Genomic DNA, 18,934 nt, shown 5'->3' with positions numbered 1-18,934 from the left:
TGTAGGGAAGTAAGAATGCAGGAGGTAATCCCACAGGAGGTAATCCCACAGTAGTAACAAGTAGTAACAAGTGACTACTAAACAGACAGTATGGGTAGATGCCTTCTGGTCTGTGTGCTGCCGACTCTGTCAGATTTTCACTCTGGGTCCCTGTGTGTACTCACTACTGGCAGTATTCCTGATTTCTCAAGGCTACTCAGGTTCTGCCTTTCTTGCTGCATGGGTCCAGTCTGTGTATCCATCGACCTACTCTTTCAGCAAACCTCCCACCACCCAAGAAATATTCACTGAGCATGAGGACTGTGCCAAGTGCTGAGCATGCAGCAGTGGAAAAGGTAGGTGCCGAGAAACTTTCAGACTGCGGAGGATACGGACGTCAAATCAGGAAATGGCTATTTCCAGGGATAAACATCATGACAGAGGAAGTGAGAGAGGACTGTGAAATCATATAGGAGGGGGTATGGAAGACGGATGTTTAAAGAAAGAGATGGCTTTCAGGAGGAAGATATGTCCACGTTGAGATCAAAAAGGTGAGTGAGTTAGAGAGGAATCGGGGAATGCAGGCAATAGAGAGGGAGTGCCTTTCATTAAAACAGGCAGGAGGAACATGTGTATCAAGACCCGGAGCAAGGGCGACACTTTAGATCTTCCTTCCCCGTTTTATTTTTCTATTAAAAAAATTTTTTTTTTTGACCATGCAGCATGTGAACTGAACCCAACCAGGGACTGAATCCACTCCTGCTGGAGCCTGGAGTCTTACCCACTGGACTGCCCGGGAAGTCCTTCTATTTTTTAATCATTAGAAATGATCACATTCTAACATACCATGTATTTCACTTATTTTTCTGATTCCCCTAGTAGAAAGCAGGCATGTTTATGTGTTCTGTTCATCTTCTGTATTGCCACTGCCTGGCACACATGTTGGCTCTGAGATTCTGAGAGCAGTTCAGACTGGATGATGCATAGAGTCTGGGAGAGGCATGGTGGGAAGCGGGGCTGGAAAGTGTGGTGAGGGTCAGATCGTAATGAGGCTTGTAAACTGGGTTAAGACGTTTGGACTTAATCCTGAGGGCAGTGGGATTTTAAGCAGGCGTCTAAGTGTCACAGCTGAGCTTCAGGAACTCATTCTGGCTGCACAGTGGAGGAAGGGTTGGAGCCAGGCAAGGCTGAGTGTAGACGAGAGGATGAAAGATTTTGGTGCCTTGCACTTGGGGAGGATCAGGGGTGAGCAGGCTGGGAGGTACTGGTGTTTCATAGGGAGGTATCTTTGTCTTTCTTAACAAACGGGGGTGGTTCTACTCTTATAAGCTCACTGAGTTTCACAGCAGCTCAAAGACCAGTATCAGCAAAAGATGGATTGAAAAAAGAAGAAAATCATTAGAAACGCTCATGGAGACTTGAACATAGGATGAGATGACACCACTTTAATACCCATTGAAATCCCAGCCCCATTTTGGGATCCCACAGTAGGTACATCATCTGTCTACCTCCAGAAGCATCAGCTCAACAATTTCACATCATCCCAGTGACAATGTGTTCTGGTATCACAAACTCTTCATACTTGTAGTCTTAAGAATAATTTTCATCGTAAAGTTGAAAGAGTGAACATCTACCTTTGTGGCAACAAAACCTATCAGAATTTATTTTGAACAAAATAAAACCCTTCAAACTCCAACTGCAAAACCTTTATTTCCCCTTTTATCTGAATAATCAAGTATTATCCACCCTAAGAACAAAACAATCCCTTTGTTCCGGAGTAACAACACATCTGGCATTTAATAAACCAACACAGGTTTTCAAATTAAATCAAGAGTCTATTTGTCAAAGAGAATCTGGCAGAGCAGATTTGCTATCATACAAAGCGGCTTTAAACTGCTGTTATTTTTTTCTCCTATTTACTGGACACTTTCTTTGATTAAAATACTTAGACTGATGTTGATAAACTGAGTCTGGTGTACAACAAGACTCAGACTTAATTATACCTTTTCAACCAGTGGAGGCAGGAGGAAAAACAACAACAGGAACATAGTCTGTGTTTTCATTTTTAATTGCTCCCGAAACCGGGAAGCAAGACTCCAGAAGATAATGAAGTCACTGAGTTCCTCCCTAACAAGCCCAGTGGTCTCCTTGGTGATGCTGCCAGAGCCCCAGCTCAGGAGGTCTCAGGGGAATAGAAACTCCTTGAGTCCTGAATAAGACCTTGGGCCTTGAAGAAACTATAGCTCTGCCATGTTTACTGCCTGCTGGAAGACGTCTTTCTTTTGTTTGATCTGCTTCTGCCAAAGATACTGCTCTGAGGGCAAGGAGCCTGGGTGGACACTGAACTGCTGTCCATGCGGCAGGCCTGGGTTCATTCAGATCAGGGCCATGGAGGTGCCCACAACAGCTACCTCATGATGAACAGCAGAAAGTTAAGGAAACAGAAAATCAAATTTGAACCTCCTTTTTACAATTTTCACTCTACTTGCCCCAAACACCTTTCATGCTGCAAAAATTATGAGGTTACATATAATCCTTGCAGTTGCTTGTTAGAGTAGTGGTCATAGGACCATGTGGGAGGAACATGTCTCCTGGCCCTGTCAACTTCGTATTTACAGTTCAGTCGTTAAGAATAAAAAGTGGTTAAAAATGCTGGCTTCTTCTAAGTGCTTATGATAAATGAATAAGAAAAATGATTATAAACCTCTGCAAGACAAGTAGGGAATGCAATAAATATGATGCTTCATGGAACAATTATTTTATTCATTGGGTTGCTCTGTCAATAGTTAATATGAAGTTGGACTCTATCAAAAGCAATTAAAATTTTTATATGTTTTATTACAAGATACTGAATATAGTTCCCTGTGCTATACAATACATCCTCACTGCTTATTTATTTTATGCATAGTGGTTTGTATCAGATGACCCCAAACTCCTAATTTATCCTCGCCTTCCCCTTTGGTAACCATAAGTTCATTTTCTATGTCTGTGAGTCTGTTTCTGCTTTGTAAATAAGTCCATTGGTATCATATTTTAGATTTTGAATTGAACTGAAACCAATCCCTTTTATAATTGTAACAAGCAATATCATATCTGATTTAATGTTTATTTTGAAAAACTGCTGAACTTACATGTTGGAAGATTGGAAGGTGGAGGGACAAAGAAAATAATTCTCAACTGTATCTCTCACATGCTCTTAGGCACCCTCTTAGTTCACCACAGACATCTGGACTGCTTCCAGTCTGATGAGAGAGGTGCCAGGTGAAAACGCCTTTATGGTCTTCATGTTGAACTTGGGTTGGCAGTTCAGCCAGTGAGTCTGACCCAGACAGAGGACAATGGGAGAGAGTCCTCTGGCCTGGCCTTCACTCCAGCTGCCCTGACTCTCTTTATCTCAGGGCAGAAGCACAGGCTGGGCCTTATGCAATGATCTTCTTATTTATTATAACTAAAAGAGTACAGCCAACAAAAGGAGGGAGAGGAAGCCCTCTTCCATTTTATCTCATTTATAGTAATTCTGGATTGTACACAGTCACGCACAGGGCGTTCTCAAAGCCACATAATTCCTGGCATAACTTCTTGGTTATTCTTGTTGACTAAATGTGTCTGCATGTACAGTTTTTGTTTATATATATATATATATATATATATATGCATATATACTGGGCTTTTCAGGTGGCACTAGTGGTAAAGAACCTGTCTGCCAACACAGGAGATGTAAGAAAACTTGGGTTTGATCCCTGGGTTGGGAAGATGCCCTGGAGGAGGGCATGGCACCCACTCCAGTATTCTTGCCTGGAGAATCCCATGGACAAAGGACTCTGGCGGGCTACAGTCTGTTGGGTTTCAAAGAGTCAGACACTCACACATGATATTATTGCATGCATGCACCCATTATGTAATATATATGTGTATATGTGTGTATATATATATATAGTATGTGTGTGTGTATATATATATATTTTTCACTCATTATCACAGTTCTTATTATTTTCTGAATCTATAACTCATTTTAAAACATGAATATAAGTTATGGATCCCCTTTCTAGAAACATGTATACAGGAGGTACATCATCTGAAAATCTGCTTATAGTTTCCCGAAATCTCATTTATGTGTCAACCAACAGGCCATGGTAGGCTAAAAGGCTTTATTTCCAAAGATTTTTAAATATCGTGTGTTTCTAATGGTCTTTTTGAGTTGATATTTTACATAACATGATTTTTTTTTTTCTTGAAATTGAAAACCGGAAGAGTTATGCCAGTTCCTCATTGACAACTTAATGCAGACGGAAGACTTTCTGACCAGGTCATGTTCCATACAACTAATCTACAGTGTCTATCAAAGACAGAATATACATTACATAATATGCCCAAGTCATTGAGCTGAGGGTAAGGGCCACTCATGACAGGACTATGCTTAACTCAAGGGCCTGGAAACAGTCCATTTGCAGTTCCTCTGGATTGCAGGTTGACATCCCCAAAGGACACTGGCTTGTGCTGCCTTTAGGCTATACTCTCTGCCCTGCTACTCAAAATGTTATTTACACTTCAAGACAATATTTATATCACTCTTTTGCCATGAAGGGTTTTTTTTTTAATTTTCAGAACCATATACAGAATCAATTTCTCTTTTGCCTCTGTCTTTCCATCAAGTTTTGTTTGTAGCTAGCTGCTATAGAGTACTTAGCAAAGGCTCTCCCACTTTAAGCTACTTGTCTCCTGCTGGAAGCCCTGGAGGAGAGTTCTTAGCTTCCTGCACATTGTTGGTGATTCACATGAATTTTAGAGGTGGTATGTATAGTGCTTAGGCACTTTGGCTCTGGAGATAGAAGTCTTGAGTCCTAATTCCAGCCCTGCCATTAATTAGCTGCTTATTATAAGGAAGTGTTGCTCAGTCGTGTCCGACTCTTTGCAACCCTATGAACTGTAGCCCTGCCAGGCTCCTCTATCCATGGGATTCTCTGTGCAAGAATACTGGAGTGGGTAGCCACTCCCTTCGCCAGGGGATCTTCCCTACCCATGGATTGAATCCGGGTCTCCTGCTTTGTAGGCAAATTCTTTACCATCTGAGCCACCATGGGAGCTCACTTAAATTTAATAGCAGTTTTCTTTTTTCTGGAAAATAGGTATGATGATAGTACCTACCTAACTGGGCTACTGTGAAGATTAAATAATATAATAGATAAAATCATTTAGCCAGCGTTTGAATCATAGTCTGACTCTTGCAGGTCTTCCCTGGTGGCTCAAAGCATAAAGCGGCTGACTGCAATGCTGGAGACCTGGGTTCAATCCCTGGGTCAGGAAGATCCCCTGGAGAAGGAAATGGCAACCCACTCCAGTATTCTTGCCTGAAGAATCCCATGGACGGAAGAGTCAGACACGACTGAGGGACTTCACTTTCTGAGTCATAGTAAGTGTTGAATAAAGATTAGTTATACAATTCATTGAACTGAATTAAAAAAAATCTTTTGGGCTGTGCTGCACAGCATGTGGGATCTTAGTTCCCTGACCACTCCCTGCTTTGGCAGGATGGAGTCTTAATCACTGTACCACCAAAGAAGTCCCTGAACTGAATTTCAAAAGGAGTTTTCTTTCTCTTTTAGGAGTTTCTTCATATAGTCAATAAGAAATGGTGTTTGATAAACAATGGTATACAGCCAAATGTAAAAGCCATCATATTTTTTTGGATGTAATTAAGATCTCATACTATTTTCAGATCCTTTTAATAATTTTACTTTTAACATATAAAGTCCCAATTTGGCTGATAAAAGTTTTATACTTTTATACTAGACAGCTCTATGATATTGGGAGTATCTTTATGACATTAAGTGATACTGTTTTGTTTTCAACACTATTCCTAAATTAAAGACATGGATCTCTGGCCTTTAAGAGAGTTCAAGACTGTTTGAGCAGGGGACTGATGAAGTTAATATCTTGAATGTGGTTTTTAGTCTTCTATGCCAATTTCTGTCTAGTCATTAGCCAAAAGATCCTTCTCTTTACTATTGAGGATCAGGCCAGATAGTTGAGATGCATAAATTCACTGCTAGAAAAAAAAAATTTCATTTTATTGTTGTAACATCTTTGTATACAAAGAATAGCACGGGTATTTATTCTTCAGAGGCTTTTAAAAAAGTTGTTTCTATGTAAGTATACAGAGGTATATATGTATATCTTTAGCTAACTCCTCTAATGTTTTTCAAAATAGGATTAAGTTTTCTTGGATTTTGCACATTTTCAGCATCTCAGTTTGCACCAGTGTTCAAGGGCAGGGATTATTTTATTTATCTTTGTACTCCTCAGTTCAGTTCAGTTCAGTTGCTCAGTCATGTCCAACTCTTTGCGACCCCATGAATTGCAGCACGCCAGGCCTTCCGGTCCATCACCAACTCCCGGAGTTCACTCAAACTCACGTCCATCGAGTTGGTGATGCCATCCAGCCATCTCATCCTCTGTTGTCCACTTCTCCTCCTGCCATCAATCCCTCCCAGCATCAGAGTCTTTTCCAATGAGTCAACTCTTCTCATGAGGTGGCCAAAGTACTGGAGCTTCAGCTTCAGCATCAGTCTTTCCAAAGAACACCCAGGGCTGATCTCCTTCAGAATGGACTGGTTGGATCTCCTTGCAGTCCAAGGGACTCTCAAGAGTCTTCTCCAACACCACGGTTCAAAAGCATCAATTCTTTGGTGCTCAGCTTTCTTCACAGTCCAACTCTTGCATCCATACATGACCACTGGAAAAACCATAGCCTTGACTAGACAGACCTTTGTTGGCAAAGTAATGTTTCTGCTTTTCAATATGCTATCTAGGTTGATGATAACTTTTCTTCCAAGGAATAAGCATCTTTTAATTTCATGGCTGCCATCACCATCTGCAGTGATTTTGGAGCCCAAAAAGAAAAAGTCTGACACTGTTTCCACTGTTTCCCCATCTATTTTCCATGAAGTGGTGGGACCAGATGTCATGATCTTAGTTTTCTGAATGTTGAGCTTTAAGCCAGCTTTTTCACTCTCCTCTTTCACTTTTATCAAGAGGCTTTTTAGTTCCTCTTCACTTTCTGCCATAAGGGTGGTGTCATCTGCATATCTGAGGTTATTGATACTTCTCCCAGCAATCTTGATTCCAGCTTGTGCTTCTTCCAGCCCAGCATTTCTCATGATATACTTTGCATATAAGTTAAATAAGCAGGGTGACAATATACAGCCTTGACGTACTCCTCTTCCTATTTGGAACCAGTCTGTTGTTCCATGTCTGGTTATAACTGTTGCTTCCTGACCTGCATACAGATTTCTCAAGAGGCAGGTCAGGTGGTCTAGATACTAATATATTATCTGATGCATGTAATAAATAGTTGCTAGTTCAAAATATACATGTATGCTCTGCTGAAAAGGCTACAGAATTTGGTTATATTGGAATGTTTATACTTAACAAAGAGATGAACTATTATTAAAAATTACACTTTAAAAATCTGAGTAAGGAATCCATTTTTTGAGACCATTTTTAGTATCTGAATAAGATAGATTGCAATATCTTTCTTTTGAGAATCATTTTTTGTTCATTAGCAGTGAGTAGTTAATTGATGAAATTCTACTTTTACTTTCTATTTTTTTTGCATGTTTAACATCTGGCATATTTCTTTGTGACTTTGTGTCCAAACATTCATTCACTACATGTTTTATATATACTATTATACATGTCAAAGCATGGTTTTATGACCCTCATTTTTATGTACAAATCAGGCAGTAGAGTAGATACTCTCTTAAACTCCATTGATGTGATTTATTTGATGTTGAGAAATTAAAATTAGGCAAATGTTTACTTTATATGAAATCTGCCTGAAATGCAGAAGACCGCGGTTTGATCCCTGGGCTGGGAAGATCCCGTGAAGAGACGAGTTACCCATTCTAGTATTTGCCTGGAGAATTCCATGAACTATAGTCCATGGGGTTGCAAAGAGCTGGACATAACTGAGCGACTTTCACTTTACATTATATGGAAGTAGTTCAAGCAGCCAGTTCTATTACTTTATATTCTTTGTTTAAAGACATTTGAAAAGTCAGATTTAAAACACAACAAGAACAGAAAATCTATTTGGGAGCTTTCATTTCAGTCATTCATTTTTTACCCTGGTCATGTGTTTATGCTTTTCCCAAGCTATACTTTAGCTTCTGAGATAGTCTAGTAAGTTTAGTTCTAATTTTATTTTCTTTATTTAGTTTTTAGAACTGGACATGGAACAACAGACTGGTCACAAATAGGAAAAAAAGTACATCAAGGCTGTATATTGTCACCCTGCTTATTTATATTATATGCAGAGTACATCATGAGAAATGTTGGGCTGGAGGAAGCACAAGCTGGAATCAAGATTGCTGGGAGAATTATCAATAACCTCAGATATGCAGATGACACCATCCATATAGCAGAAAGTGAAGAAGAACTAAGAGCCTCTTGATGAAAGTGAAAGAGGAGCGTGAAAAAGTTAGCTTAAAGCTCAACATTCAGAAAACTAAGATCATGGCATCTGGTCCCATCACTTCATGGGAAATAGATGGGGAAACAGGGGAAACAGTGGAAACAGTGGCTGACTTTATTTTTTGGGGGCTCCAAAATCACTGCAGATGGTGATTGCAGCCATGAAATTAAAAGATGCTTACTCCTTGGAAGGAAAGTTATGACCAACCTGCTGCTGCTAAGTCGCTTCAGTTGTGTCCGACTCTGTGTGACCCCATAGACGGCAGCCCACCAGGCTCCCCTGTCCCTGGGATTCTCCAGGCAAGAACACTGGAGTGGGTCACCATTTCCTTCTCCAATGCATGAAAGTGAAAAGTGAAAGTGAAGTCGCTCAGTTGTGTCCGACCCTCAGTGACTCCATGGATAGCATATTAAAAAGCAGAGACATTACTTTGTCAACAAAGGTCCATCTAGTCAAGGCTATGGTTTTTCCAGTAGTCATGTATGGATGTGAGATTTGGACTATAAAGAAAGCTGAATGCCAAAGAATTGATGCTTTTGAACTGTGGTGTGGAAGAAGACTCTTGAGAGTGCCTTGGACTGCAAGGAGATCCACCGAGTTCATCCTAAAGGAGATCAGTCCTGCGTGTTCATTGGAAGGACTGATGCTAAAGCTGAAACTCCAATACTTTGGCCACCTGATGCAAAGAGCTGACTCATTGGAAAATACCCTGATGCTGGGAAGTATTGAGGAGAGGAAGAGAAGGGGACAACAGAGGATGAGATGGTTGGATGGCATCACCAACTCAATAGACATGGGTTTGGGTAGACTCTGAGAGTTGGTGATGGACAGGGAGGCCTGGCGTGCTGCAGTTCACGGGGTTGCAAAGAGTTGGACATGACTGAGTGAACTGAACATCATCAAAAGTTTTTCTAAATTCTGTCATCCTGTCCTCTCTTTATGGTCATTACTACCCTAGCTTCAGGTACTGGCTGACAGTCCAAGAGAGCCCAGTGCTGAAGTATGTACCAGGGGGATTCATAAACCTTGGTATTCCACTTCCTATATGGACCAAAAGCTAATCAGATGAATGGGAAAAGGCTTTGTTTCATGTTCCAGCTGTGCTTTATTGGAAATTAATGCACCCTCAAGCTCTACCATCTTATATAACACATCTGTTTTCTGGGAATCCTTCAGAAATTTTTCCTGCACTGATTTTTTTTTTTTTTTCTTTACCGAAAGAGATCTACTACAGTTGAGATCAATGACTTCCTTGTAGGCAATGATTTTGTTAATGACAACCAAAGGTCTTCTAAAAACTGTGTTGAAAATTCTGGGAATAATTCATTTATGATTTAGGGTATTAATGTCTGAAGGAATATCAGAGATAAGAGTTCTTTAGGTCAAACTACTAGTGTTGCTGAAATATTTTATAACAACAAAGTATGCTTATTGTCTTTGATAATATAGCTTTGTCTCAGAAGCCAAAAAAGTTCAGAACATAGTCAATATTTTACAATAACTATAAATGAAGTATAGTCTATAAAAGTTTTGAACCACTATATTGTATACCTAAAACTAATATCATATTGTAAGTCAACCATACTTCAACAAAAAAAAATTAAAATGTGATTAACAAATGGTCCTAGAGATGTAACATAAATCTGAATAAGAATTATACCTGGGAAGTATAATTTATAGAAGTTCTACAAGGACTGGCTTCAACTGGCCATTATATACTAGATGATTCCCATGGAGACAGATAGTCTCAGACCATGAGAAGGCAGACTCAGGAATCCTGTTTGACCTAGGACAATTTCAAACCTGCTTTGGAGCAAACTGAATTCCTTGAATATCCTTGCAAACTAATTTTATCTTCCCTGGGGGATATTCTGAACCTATTTCAAATCCATGCTGTTTGGCTGTGGTCATCACTAAGGCTGACCCTGAATGATGGCTATTTCCAAGAGTGAGATTCAGGCTCCAGTACTGGGCCTACACCAGTTCACCATAATGTATCTTGTTGCCTTCCTTACCTGATATAGGTTGGCGAGGTGGTGGTTCGTTTTGATCAGAAATGGCTGGTTCACCCCTGGGTGGTCCACATCGTGGGCTGCTGCAGCCAGCAGTCCAAGCATGATATCCAGAGGCGTGAGGAAGCTGGCGAGCTGTTAAAAAATGGAGTTGGGAGATTGATTGGTGTATTTCCCAAAATAGGCTAGTCTTTGTTTTGGCTAAATCACATGGAATGAATCATCATATTAGTATTGTTCGGGCCTGTCAGTCAGACCTTAACCTTCTGAAGCTGTCAGTAAGGTAACAGCCCCATGAAATTTCAGGAAAGAAGAAAGAACTGGGAGGAAAATAACTCAGCAACTCAAATTGTGTAGCTCTTCCCAGTGGCCTCCTCTTCCTGCTGCTACTCTTGTCGTGTTTTGCTGTTGTAAAAGCACTGACTGTTGGCAACACTGCTCTCTATGGTGGGTGGGGACAGGCAGAGTCTAGTCAGCCTTGCTCCCAGGAAAGCTGTAAGTGAGGGAAAAAGTTGAAGCCAAAATGATGGGCACATTAAAAAAAATCACTTGTGTATATCATTCATCCAATATATCATTGCCACTTCTTTGAATATGAAATCAATAGTGGACTGAACTGCAAAATTTGCATATTTCTCCAATGTGTAATAGAGTGAGGCAATGTGTGAGAAGCTGTCATTTTTTTTTGTTTGTTTTGGTTAGCTAAGGAAACAAGCAGGAAAATGGGAATCTAGCACTAACTTTAAATATACAATTGTGATATATTACAATTTTCAAATTACTTAAGGATTAAATTAAAAAACCTTTAAGTTCTTTGGGATATTTTATAATGATGAAGCATACCCAGTTTTGTCTTGGGAATGATTGTATATTTAGTGGTTGATGTTAAAACTGATTGAACTAAACAGAGTCTTAGACTGAGGTATCATTTTCCAAAAACCCGAACAAAACTCATCCAATATGTTATACCAGCTAGGTTTTATATGGCTAAGAAATGTATAGGTTTTGAGTAACAAGCATTATCATCATGTTTAAAATTTTTGATTAATACATTGCATCTGGGTATACTTTTAAGATGTCTTTGATGTATACAGGTTCTCTTGGGCTGGAATCAGGATGTCTAGTTGCCTCAGTAGGAAGTGGAACTTGGGTCTTGAATTTTAATTCTGCTTGCTAATCAAAAAACATGAGCTGGGAGACTTTTCCTAGAAAAATTCAGTGCTGGTGCTATGTATGGCATAGTATTAAGGCAAAAGCAGCTAACTTTTGTGATTGTTGAAAATATCTAAGATGCAGATTGTCATAGAGAGGGTTACTTTTGTCCTAATGCAGCCTTGAAAATATACAAATTATAGAAGGGAACCTCTGAAAATTTACTTTCTTTCATGACTATTATACTTTCTTTCTTACTTTCTTTCATGATTTCAGAGCTGATGTTGAAACCTTTTTAAAATTTTTCTTTAAAAGATTTTTTTTGATGTCAACCATTTTAAAAAAAAGTCTTTATTGAATTTATTACAATATTGCTTCTGTTTTATGTTTTGATTTTTTTTTTGGCCTCGATGCATGTGGAAGCTTAGTTCCCCGACCAGGAATCAAACCTGAACTTTCTGCTTTGGAAGGCAAAATCCGAACTACTGGATAGCCAGAGAAGTCCATGAACCCTTCATACAAGCAATTTGTATTCATGCCATAAATGACTCATAACCCAGTTGCTCTGTTATGTTGGGCGATCTGGGGCCCCACAGGCAGTTTACCTGGTGTTTCCAGGTGGCCGGGAGGACAGTGGTCTTGCCTTACCTTTGGCTCCTTTAGGTAGCAATGCATGGCCTGGGTGACATCGGCCGCATGAACAGCATTGTGATACGGGTTTTGGCTGTGGTAATCTTCTTGAACCATGACTAGGAGGTAAACAGATAACTCAATCAGCTAAAAACAAAACACAAAGGACACACGAGCTCAGACTTGTTGAAGGTCTCTTTTGCTTAAAAATAGCAGCGACTCCCAAATGCGCAACACGGGGATGCCTTAGAAATGAATGTAGTTTGCCAGCTTGGCAGTTCTACTGGGTTGTTAGAGGAGAAGAGGGAGAGGGAGGAGGGAAGAAAGGCTAGAAGGATTTGTGAGGCCCTTGGGATTCCTCACCACCTTCATAAATCACCTCTTTTTGGCATTCATGAAGGCTCCCATTCATAGGAAAAATAAATATGTGGGAAAAGGACAACTTTATTTCATATTATAGTTTAATTAAGTTTGCTGCCATTTATGAATAATATGCCATGAAAGAGGCTTCCTTTTGAAAAGCCCTGCTCTCATCCAAAGATAGCTTTATCACTTAAATAACAAATACAGACCAGAGCAAACCATGGGATTCTTCAGGTGGAAATTCACTGATCCAACTGAGGAATCCTTAGATTTATTTCTATCTTATTCAGATCAAATGATTATCTTTCATGCTCTTCCAATCTAAGGACGAGTGTGCTCTTGATACCAGAGACATAATGCAATTTTGTTTGCAATTTACAGAAACCACTTGCCTGTTTCAGCAAAGTTAACCAAGGCAATGCCTAAGATGCAATACTTTCTGTGTGTATAGAACATCCTGATTTTCAAGTGTGGCCATATTCTCTCAGCCCAGCCTATGACTTTGGCTGTAGATTCTGGTGTTATTTCTGTCACTGACTCTAGCTTTTTCACACATACTCTGGTGTGCACACATGCTCAAAGTATCTGCATTCTCCCTCTTTAGACAAATTGAAATTATTTGGCTCCATTCATGGGGATTACTTCACTCACTCTCTCTCAACACAATTAGCTTGAGGTTATTTGTGTTTCTGGAATGAGCCTTGCTCTGGCTGGTTTCCAATATTCCTGTTGTGCCACAGGTACATTTTATTCAGCAGGTTTATCTTACTATTATATGTAAATCCTGGCTCTATTACTTACGTATATTGGGAAAGTTACTTAGCCAAGTTTCCTTCATTTCCTCCTCCATAAAGTAGGGATAATAATAGCTTTGATCTCAAAGGCATATTGTAAGGATTAAATGGGTTAATATATGCAAGTTCTTAGAAGAGTTCCCAGCATGTGTAAACACCATATAAGCCTGGTGGCTGCTGCTTGTTGTTATCACCATCACCATTATTTTATTCTTGATGTATCAAGTCAGCTTTCAAATTCAAAGCACTGCCACGTGGCAAGTCAAAGAAGTCAGGAACATGCTAAGAGGCAGAGGACAGTTATTTGGTGATTAAAAATGGACCACGGACGGCTCAGTGGTAAAGAGTCAGCTGTCAATGCAGGAGATGTGGGTTTGACATCTGGTCTGCGAAGATCCCACATGCAGCAGAGCAGCAAGGCTGGTGAGCCACAGCCACTGAGCCAGTGCTCTGGAGCCTGCGGACTGCAACTACTGAACCCACGTGCAACAACTACTGAAGCCTATGGGCCCTGGAGCCCATGCTCTGCAATGAGAGAAGGCCTTGCACTCTAACTAGAGCAAAGCCTGAGCAGCAACAAAGACCCAGCACAGCCAAAATAAACAAATACACAAAAATAGAAAAAATGTGCCCTGGATAATTCACTGGAAGACAAATAAGCATATACATAAAGTTGAATGAGAGCTGGGACTGCTTTTTGATGAAAAATGATGGTGCAATTGGGTGGAAAGATGGTGGGCTTTCAAATCCAACAGACCTGGGCTTGGATGGAGGCTCTGCCAATTACAATTTGTTGACCTTGAGCAAGTTACAAAACTTCTTTGTACTTCTCCTTATCCATGGGTCATATATTGATAACACTCAACTTGCAGAGGTACTGAAACTGTTAGAAATAACATACTCAAAACACTGCCTACAATGTGTGCTATCTACACAGGGAAAGTGAAAGTGAAGTGGCTCAGTCGTGTCCGACTCTTTGTGACCCCATGGACTGTAGCCTACCAGGCTCCTCTGTCCATGGGATTTTCCAGGCAATAGTACTGGAGTGGATTGCCATTTCCTTCTCCAGGGGATCTTCCCAACCCAGGGATCGAACTCGGGTCTCCTGCATTGTAGACAGACGCTTTACCATCTGAGCCACCAGGGAAGTCCATATACACAGTAGTTTTCTTCTCATTAAAAAAAAAGCCTATTGAATATTTCAACAACTCATGTCCACAGTGGCATTATTGAGGAGTACTTTGCTTGGGTTTTGCTAATATATGAGCAGATCAGTAACTTCTCTGACAGTTATCTGCTCTTGATGGTTGTCTTTACATTGTGGTTGTTCAGTTGCTAGGTCATGTCCGACTCTTTTGCGATCCCATGGACTGTAAGCTCGCCAGGCTCCTCTGTTCATGGGATTTCCCAGGCAAGAATACTGGAGTGGATTGCCATCTCCTTCTCCAGGGGATCTTCCTGACACAGGGACTGAATCTTTGTCTCTGGCATTGCAGGCAGATTCTTTACTGTTGAACCATCAGCAAAGTCCCTGTCTTCACATAGCCTTTATATTTTAAGCCTAAGCATAACTAATATTTTTTCAACAATTTAAATAGATAAACTATATTTTAAAATGAAGATGGATGATTTAAGACTAATATGAGGTCTTCATCTACTGTGCTGTGGCTCTTACCACTTTATAGTAAACAGTATTGTAGACTGCCATTATTCATGAGAAATGGAGTAGAAATGTGGAAAAAAGGACTTACCTAAAAATCTGTGTAAGGTCACCATATCTAACTTGAAGTGGTGAATGAGTCCATGGGTGTTGAAGAGGTGGCACAGCAATGTTACCAGGCTGTTTCCTATAGGAAAACAGTCAGCTGCTTTAATTCATTTTCATTACTATTAAAATATCAAGACAGACAATAGGATCCAAAATTTCTATAATGAAAGTTCTCTGATAGAATCATTTCTTTTCCTCTTTAGATCTGAAATTATCCAAGTACAAAGGATATTATTATTATGATCTGGTCCCAGGTTTTCTCTTATTGCACAAGAAAAATTAACTCAGACATTTCCCCAATACCACAGGCAATGAAAACATTAAGAGTTAAAATGAGCCTGCCTATAGCAGTACCAGGGATACATACTCACACATGTGCGTGCGTGCCTGCGTGTGTGTGTTTATGTGTTTGTATGGGTATTTAAAAAAATGTGCAGTTTAATGGTCACTGAAAATGTGTCTTAAGTTGCTTCCAAATGATTTTTACATTTATAGGGGTATCTAAGCCACCATATTGCCTACTCTTCCTTTGGAAAATCACTCAAGATGAGATTTGACCATGAGATACTTTGTAACTCAAGTCAGTGGAGGTGCAAAACTGAAGCTACAATAACTTGTTAAGCATTCAAGAAATATTGTTCACTAGAGAATAAGGACTTTGAACTTTAAAAGCATTGTAGAGTTTATGAAAGACTGAAATGGATTAAGAAAAGGACTGGTATCTTAAATGGAAAACTATGTGTTGCTTAAGCACACTCATCCAGGGTATCTGATTCTATGTGTTTTTATAGCTTTCTTTATCTTTGAGCTATTTCACAAGAATCAAAATTTTTCATAACCAATATGATTGCAGATGATTCTTGTCGGTATACATGAAAATGAAATTAGAGGGAAATGCAATTGATTTTCCCCTCCCAGTTTCCCAGCTATTGACAAATTCATTTCAGCATTTCTTACTGCTTACATATATATGACTCTTTGAATTTTCCTTTGAACTAGCTGTGGCATTTTACTGAATCTGTAACTAATTTAATTAAATAAAATCATTGACATATTCATTTCATATTTCTGTGAGATGTGATTATACTCTTTTTTTTAACAAAGAGCATTGAACTAATTCTTTTGTTCACAGTTAATTCCATGTACTGGTTCCCATCTCTCAACTGACTTGAGCAAAGTGAGACACAAGATTATGAGATACATCCCTAAATGGTCTAGCTTTCACAGTGTAAAGCTCATTTTCAGGCTCCCCAGGTGGCGCTAGTGGTAAATAATCCACCTGCTAATGCAGGAGACAAAAGAGACGTGAGTTCCATCCCTGGGTGGGGAAGATCCCCTGGAGGAGGAAATGGCAACCCACTCCAGTATTCTTGCCTGGAGAATCTCATGGACAGAAGAGCCTGGTGGGTTACAGTCCACGGGGTCACAAAGAGTCAGACACGGCTGAAGAGACTTAGCACTCATGCACACAAAGCTCAGTTTCAGGGTCTGAGGCTGTATCTCTCCACTTCGTGTTGTTTGTCAGGAATAGAATGGTGAGGAAATCTGTAATGACTTAAAACACAATCCTGGTATATGATGAGTGTGTGTGTGCTAACCACGCAGTTGTGTCAGACTCTGTGCAACCCTATGGACTGTAACACACCAGGCTTCTCTGACAATGGGATTCTCCAGGCAAGAATACTGGAGTGGGTTGCCATGTCCTCCTCCAGGGAATCTTCCCAACCCAGGGATAAAACCCTGTCTCTTATGTCTCCTGCATTGGCAGGTGGGTTCTTTACCAATGGCACCACCTGGGAAGGCCGTGGTAGATGATGCTTAGCATTAAATGTGATGTCTTTTACTGATTCCCTATTATCAGATTTGTTTAATGAGCAGTTAAAAATACAATAGGATCTTATTATTTTCTTAAGAGAAACCTCTATAGGAACAAGAATTTAAAAAGTGGAGCCAATAAGAATTTTACTTTTCCCTTCAGCTGCAATCTAAGCTTCTGTACTCTATTCTCAGCAATTATTTTCTTCTCATGATGCCAAGCATATCTGAACAATACCTGCAAAGGGGCAGACTCACTCAGTTAATAAAAGTGCAAAACCATTGGCTCCAGTAAGAGTCAGGACTGATCAGATATGATTTTATGTTCCCAGTTTTCATCAACTAAGAACGAATGACCTCCTTTTGCATGTGGCTGAAGTATTATGCAAGGAAAGATCTAATCTGTGCTTTTTAAATGCTTTTGGAGTCATCAAGACCAGAAGGAAATTGTATTAAGATTTGAAGTCCAAATTCAACCCTTATTCTTCATCTCAACTAATTTCCCTTTGCCCTGGCCCTTCTAGAATGGCTGTAGATTTATGAACGTGGGAAAAGAAAGAAATAAAGAATAACAGTGTTTAAAAATAAATTTTGTTTTTCACAAAATTAATCCCATTTTACGGTGTGTATTTTAGTGAAAATTCTTTTGGGTGACTTACCATTTGTCAAGCGATCAAACAAGAAAATGTCAAAGTCCCACATTCCCACTTTGGAGAGCATGTGCTGAAAAGGCAAACAAAAAACAGCACTCAGATGAATCATATTGGAGACCCAAACATTTACTTTGAGACACAGTGAATTAAAGAATTAAACAGTTGAAAATAGCGTACTACTATCTATGTACAACTGGTTTGCAGTAAAACAAATCTTACTCCACTCCCTAATAATAACAACAGTGTTAAAGGGACAGGTTCCGGAATTAGACTGCCACATCCCATGACAGCCACATGTCTTACTGATTGTGGTACCTTGGGTAAATTGCTTAGCCTCTTTGTACCTAAGTTTTCTAATACATTACCATATGCAAAATAGATAGCCAATGATAATTTGCTGTATGACTCAGGGAACTCAAACCCCTAGAGGGGTGGGATGGGAAGGGAGGTGTGAGGGAGGTTTAAGTGGGAGGGACCATCAGCTATTATACCTATGGCTGATTCATGTTGATGTTTAGCAGAAACCAACAGAATGCTGTAAAGCAGTTATCCAAAAAAAAAGTTAAACCTGTTGTGAAGATTAAATAAAGCAATATATGTAAAGAGCTTAGAGCAGTGCATGACATAGTAAAGCACATATGATAGATAGCTGGTAAAATTGTAGTTTTATAGTCTCTACCTAGGGGAGGAGGTTTACAGTAAAGTTAAAAAAAAAAAAAGAAATCTAGATGACTGATGAGCATATTACTCTGCTCAGTGTAGACTAAATGTGAAATTAACCACTGTTACAGACAGGAAACTGAAGCGTGGGCAATTGAAAATATTGGGTAATTTAAAGACCTATCGTCCAATGTAGACTTATTGTCCTACTGAATAATCTTCCATTGCATGAATTATACCACGCTTCGTTTATCCATTCATTTCCTGGCACACATATGGGTTGTTTCCTCCTTTTGGGTCCTGTGAATAATGTTGCTATGAGTGTAGGTGTACAAATATCTGATTCAGTCCCTGTTTTCAAACCTTCGGTTATATCTTTTTTTTTCTTTGTGCTGTGCAGCATTTGGGAATCTTATTAATAGTTCCCTGATCAGGGATCAAACCCGTGCCCCTTGCTTTGGGAGCACAGAGTCTTAGCCACTGGACCACCTTTCTTTTGAACAATCCCCCCTGCTTAGAGTTAGATGGTGTCAGAGTTGCAGTTGCTGACTCTACCCTCACTGTAGCTCCAGTGACTGCCTTCCTCTCTTCTCATGGGCTCTGCTTCCGCTAAGGACCAGCTCTCTTTCCCCACC

General features: G+C 39.8%; 1 protein-coding gene across 3 annotated transcripts in view; it reads right to left on the bottom strand.

Annotated features, from left to right (window-relative positions):
- Positions 1-18,934, bottom strand: part of PDE7B (phosphodiesterase 7B) — a 247,656-nt gene that overhangs the window by 28,383 nt on the left and 200,339 nt on the right. For all 3 annotated transcript variants that reach the window (XM_068985151.1, XM_068985149.1, XM_068985152.1), the window contains 4 exons: positions 17,646-17,709; positions 15,155-15,250; positions 12,265-12,365; positions 10,468-10,599 (listed from right to left, as the gene is read on the bottom strand). In XM_068985151.1, coding sequence (XP_068841252.1) covers positions 10,468-10,599; positions 12,265-12,365; positions 15,155-15,250; positions 17,646-17,709 — 393 coding nt within the window. The remainder of the gene's footprint in view (positions 1-10,467; positions 10,600-12,264; positions 12,366-15,154; positions 15,251-17,645; positions 17,710-18,934) is intronic.

The sequence above is a fragment of the Capricornis sumatraensis genome, chromosome 13 (genome assembly GCF_032405125.1).
Source record: "Capricornis sumatraensis isolate serow.1 chromosome 13, serow.2, whole genome shotgun sequence".
Classification (NCBI taxonomy): Eukaryota; Metazoa; Chordata; class Mammalia; order Artiodactyla; family Bovidae; genus Capricornis; species Capricornis sumatraensis.
This window is presented reverse-complemented; position numbering and strand designations above follow the sequence as displayed.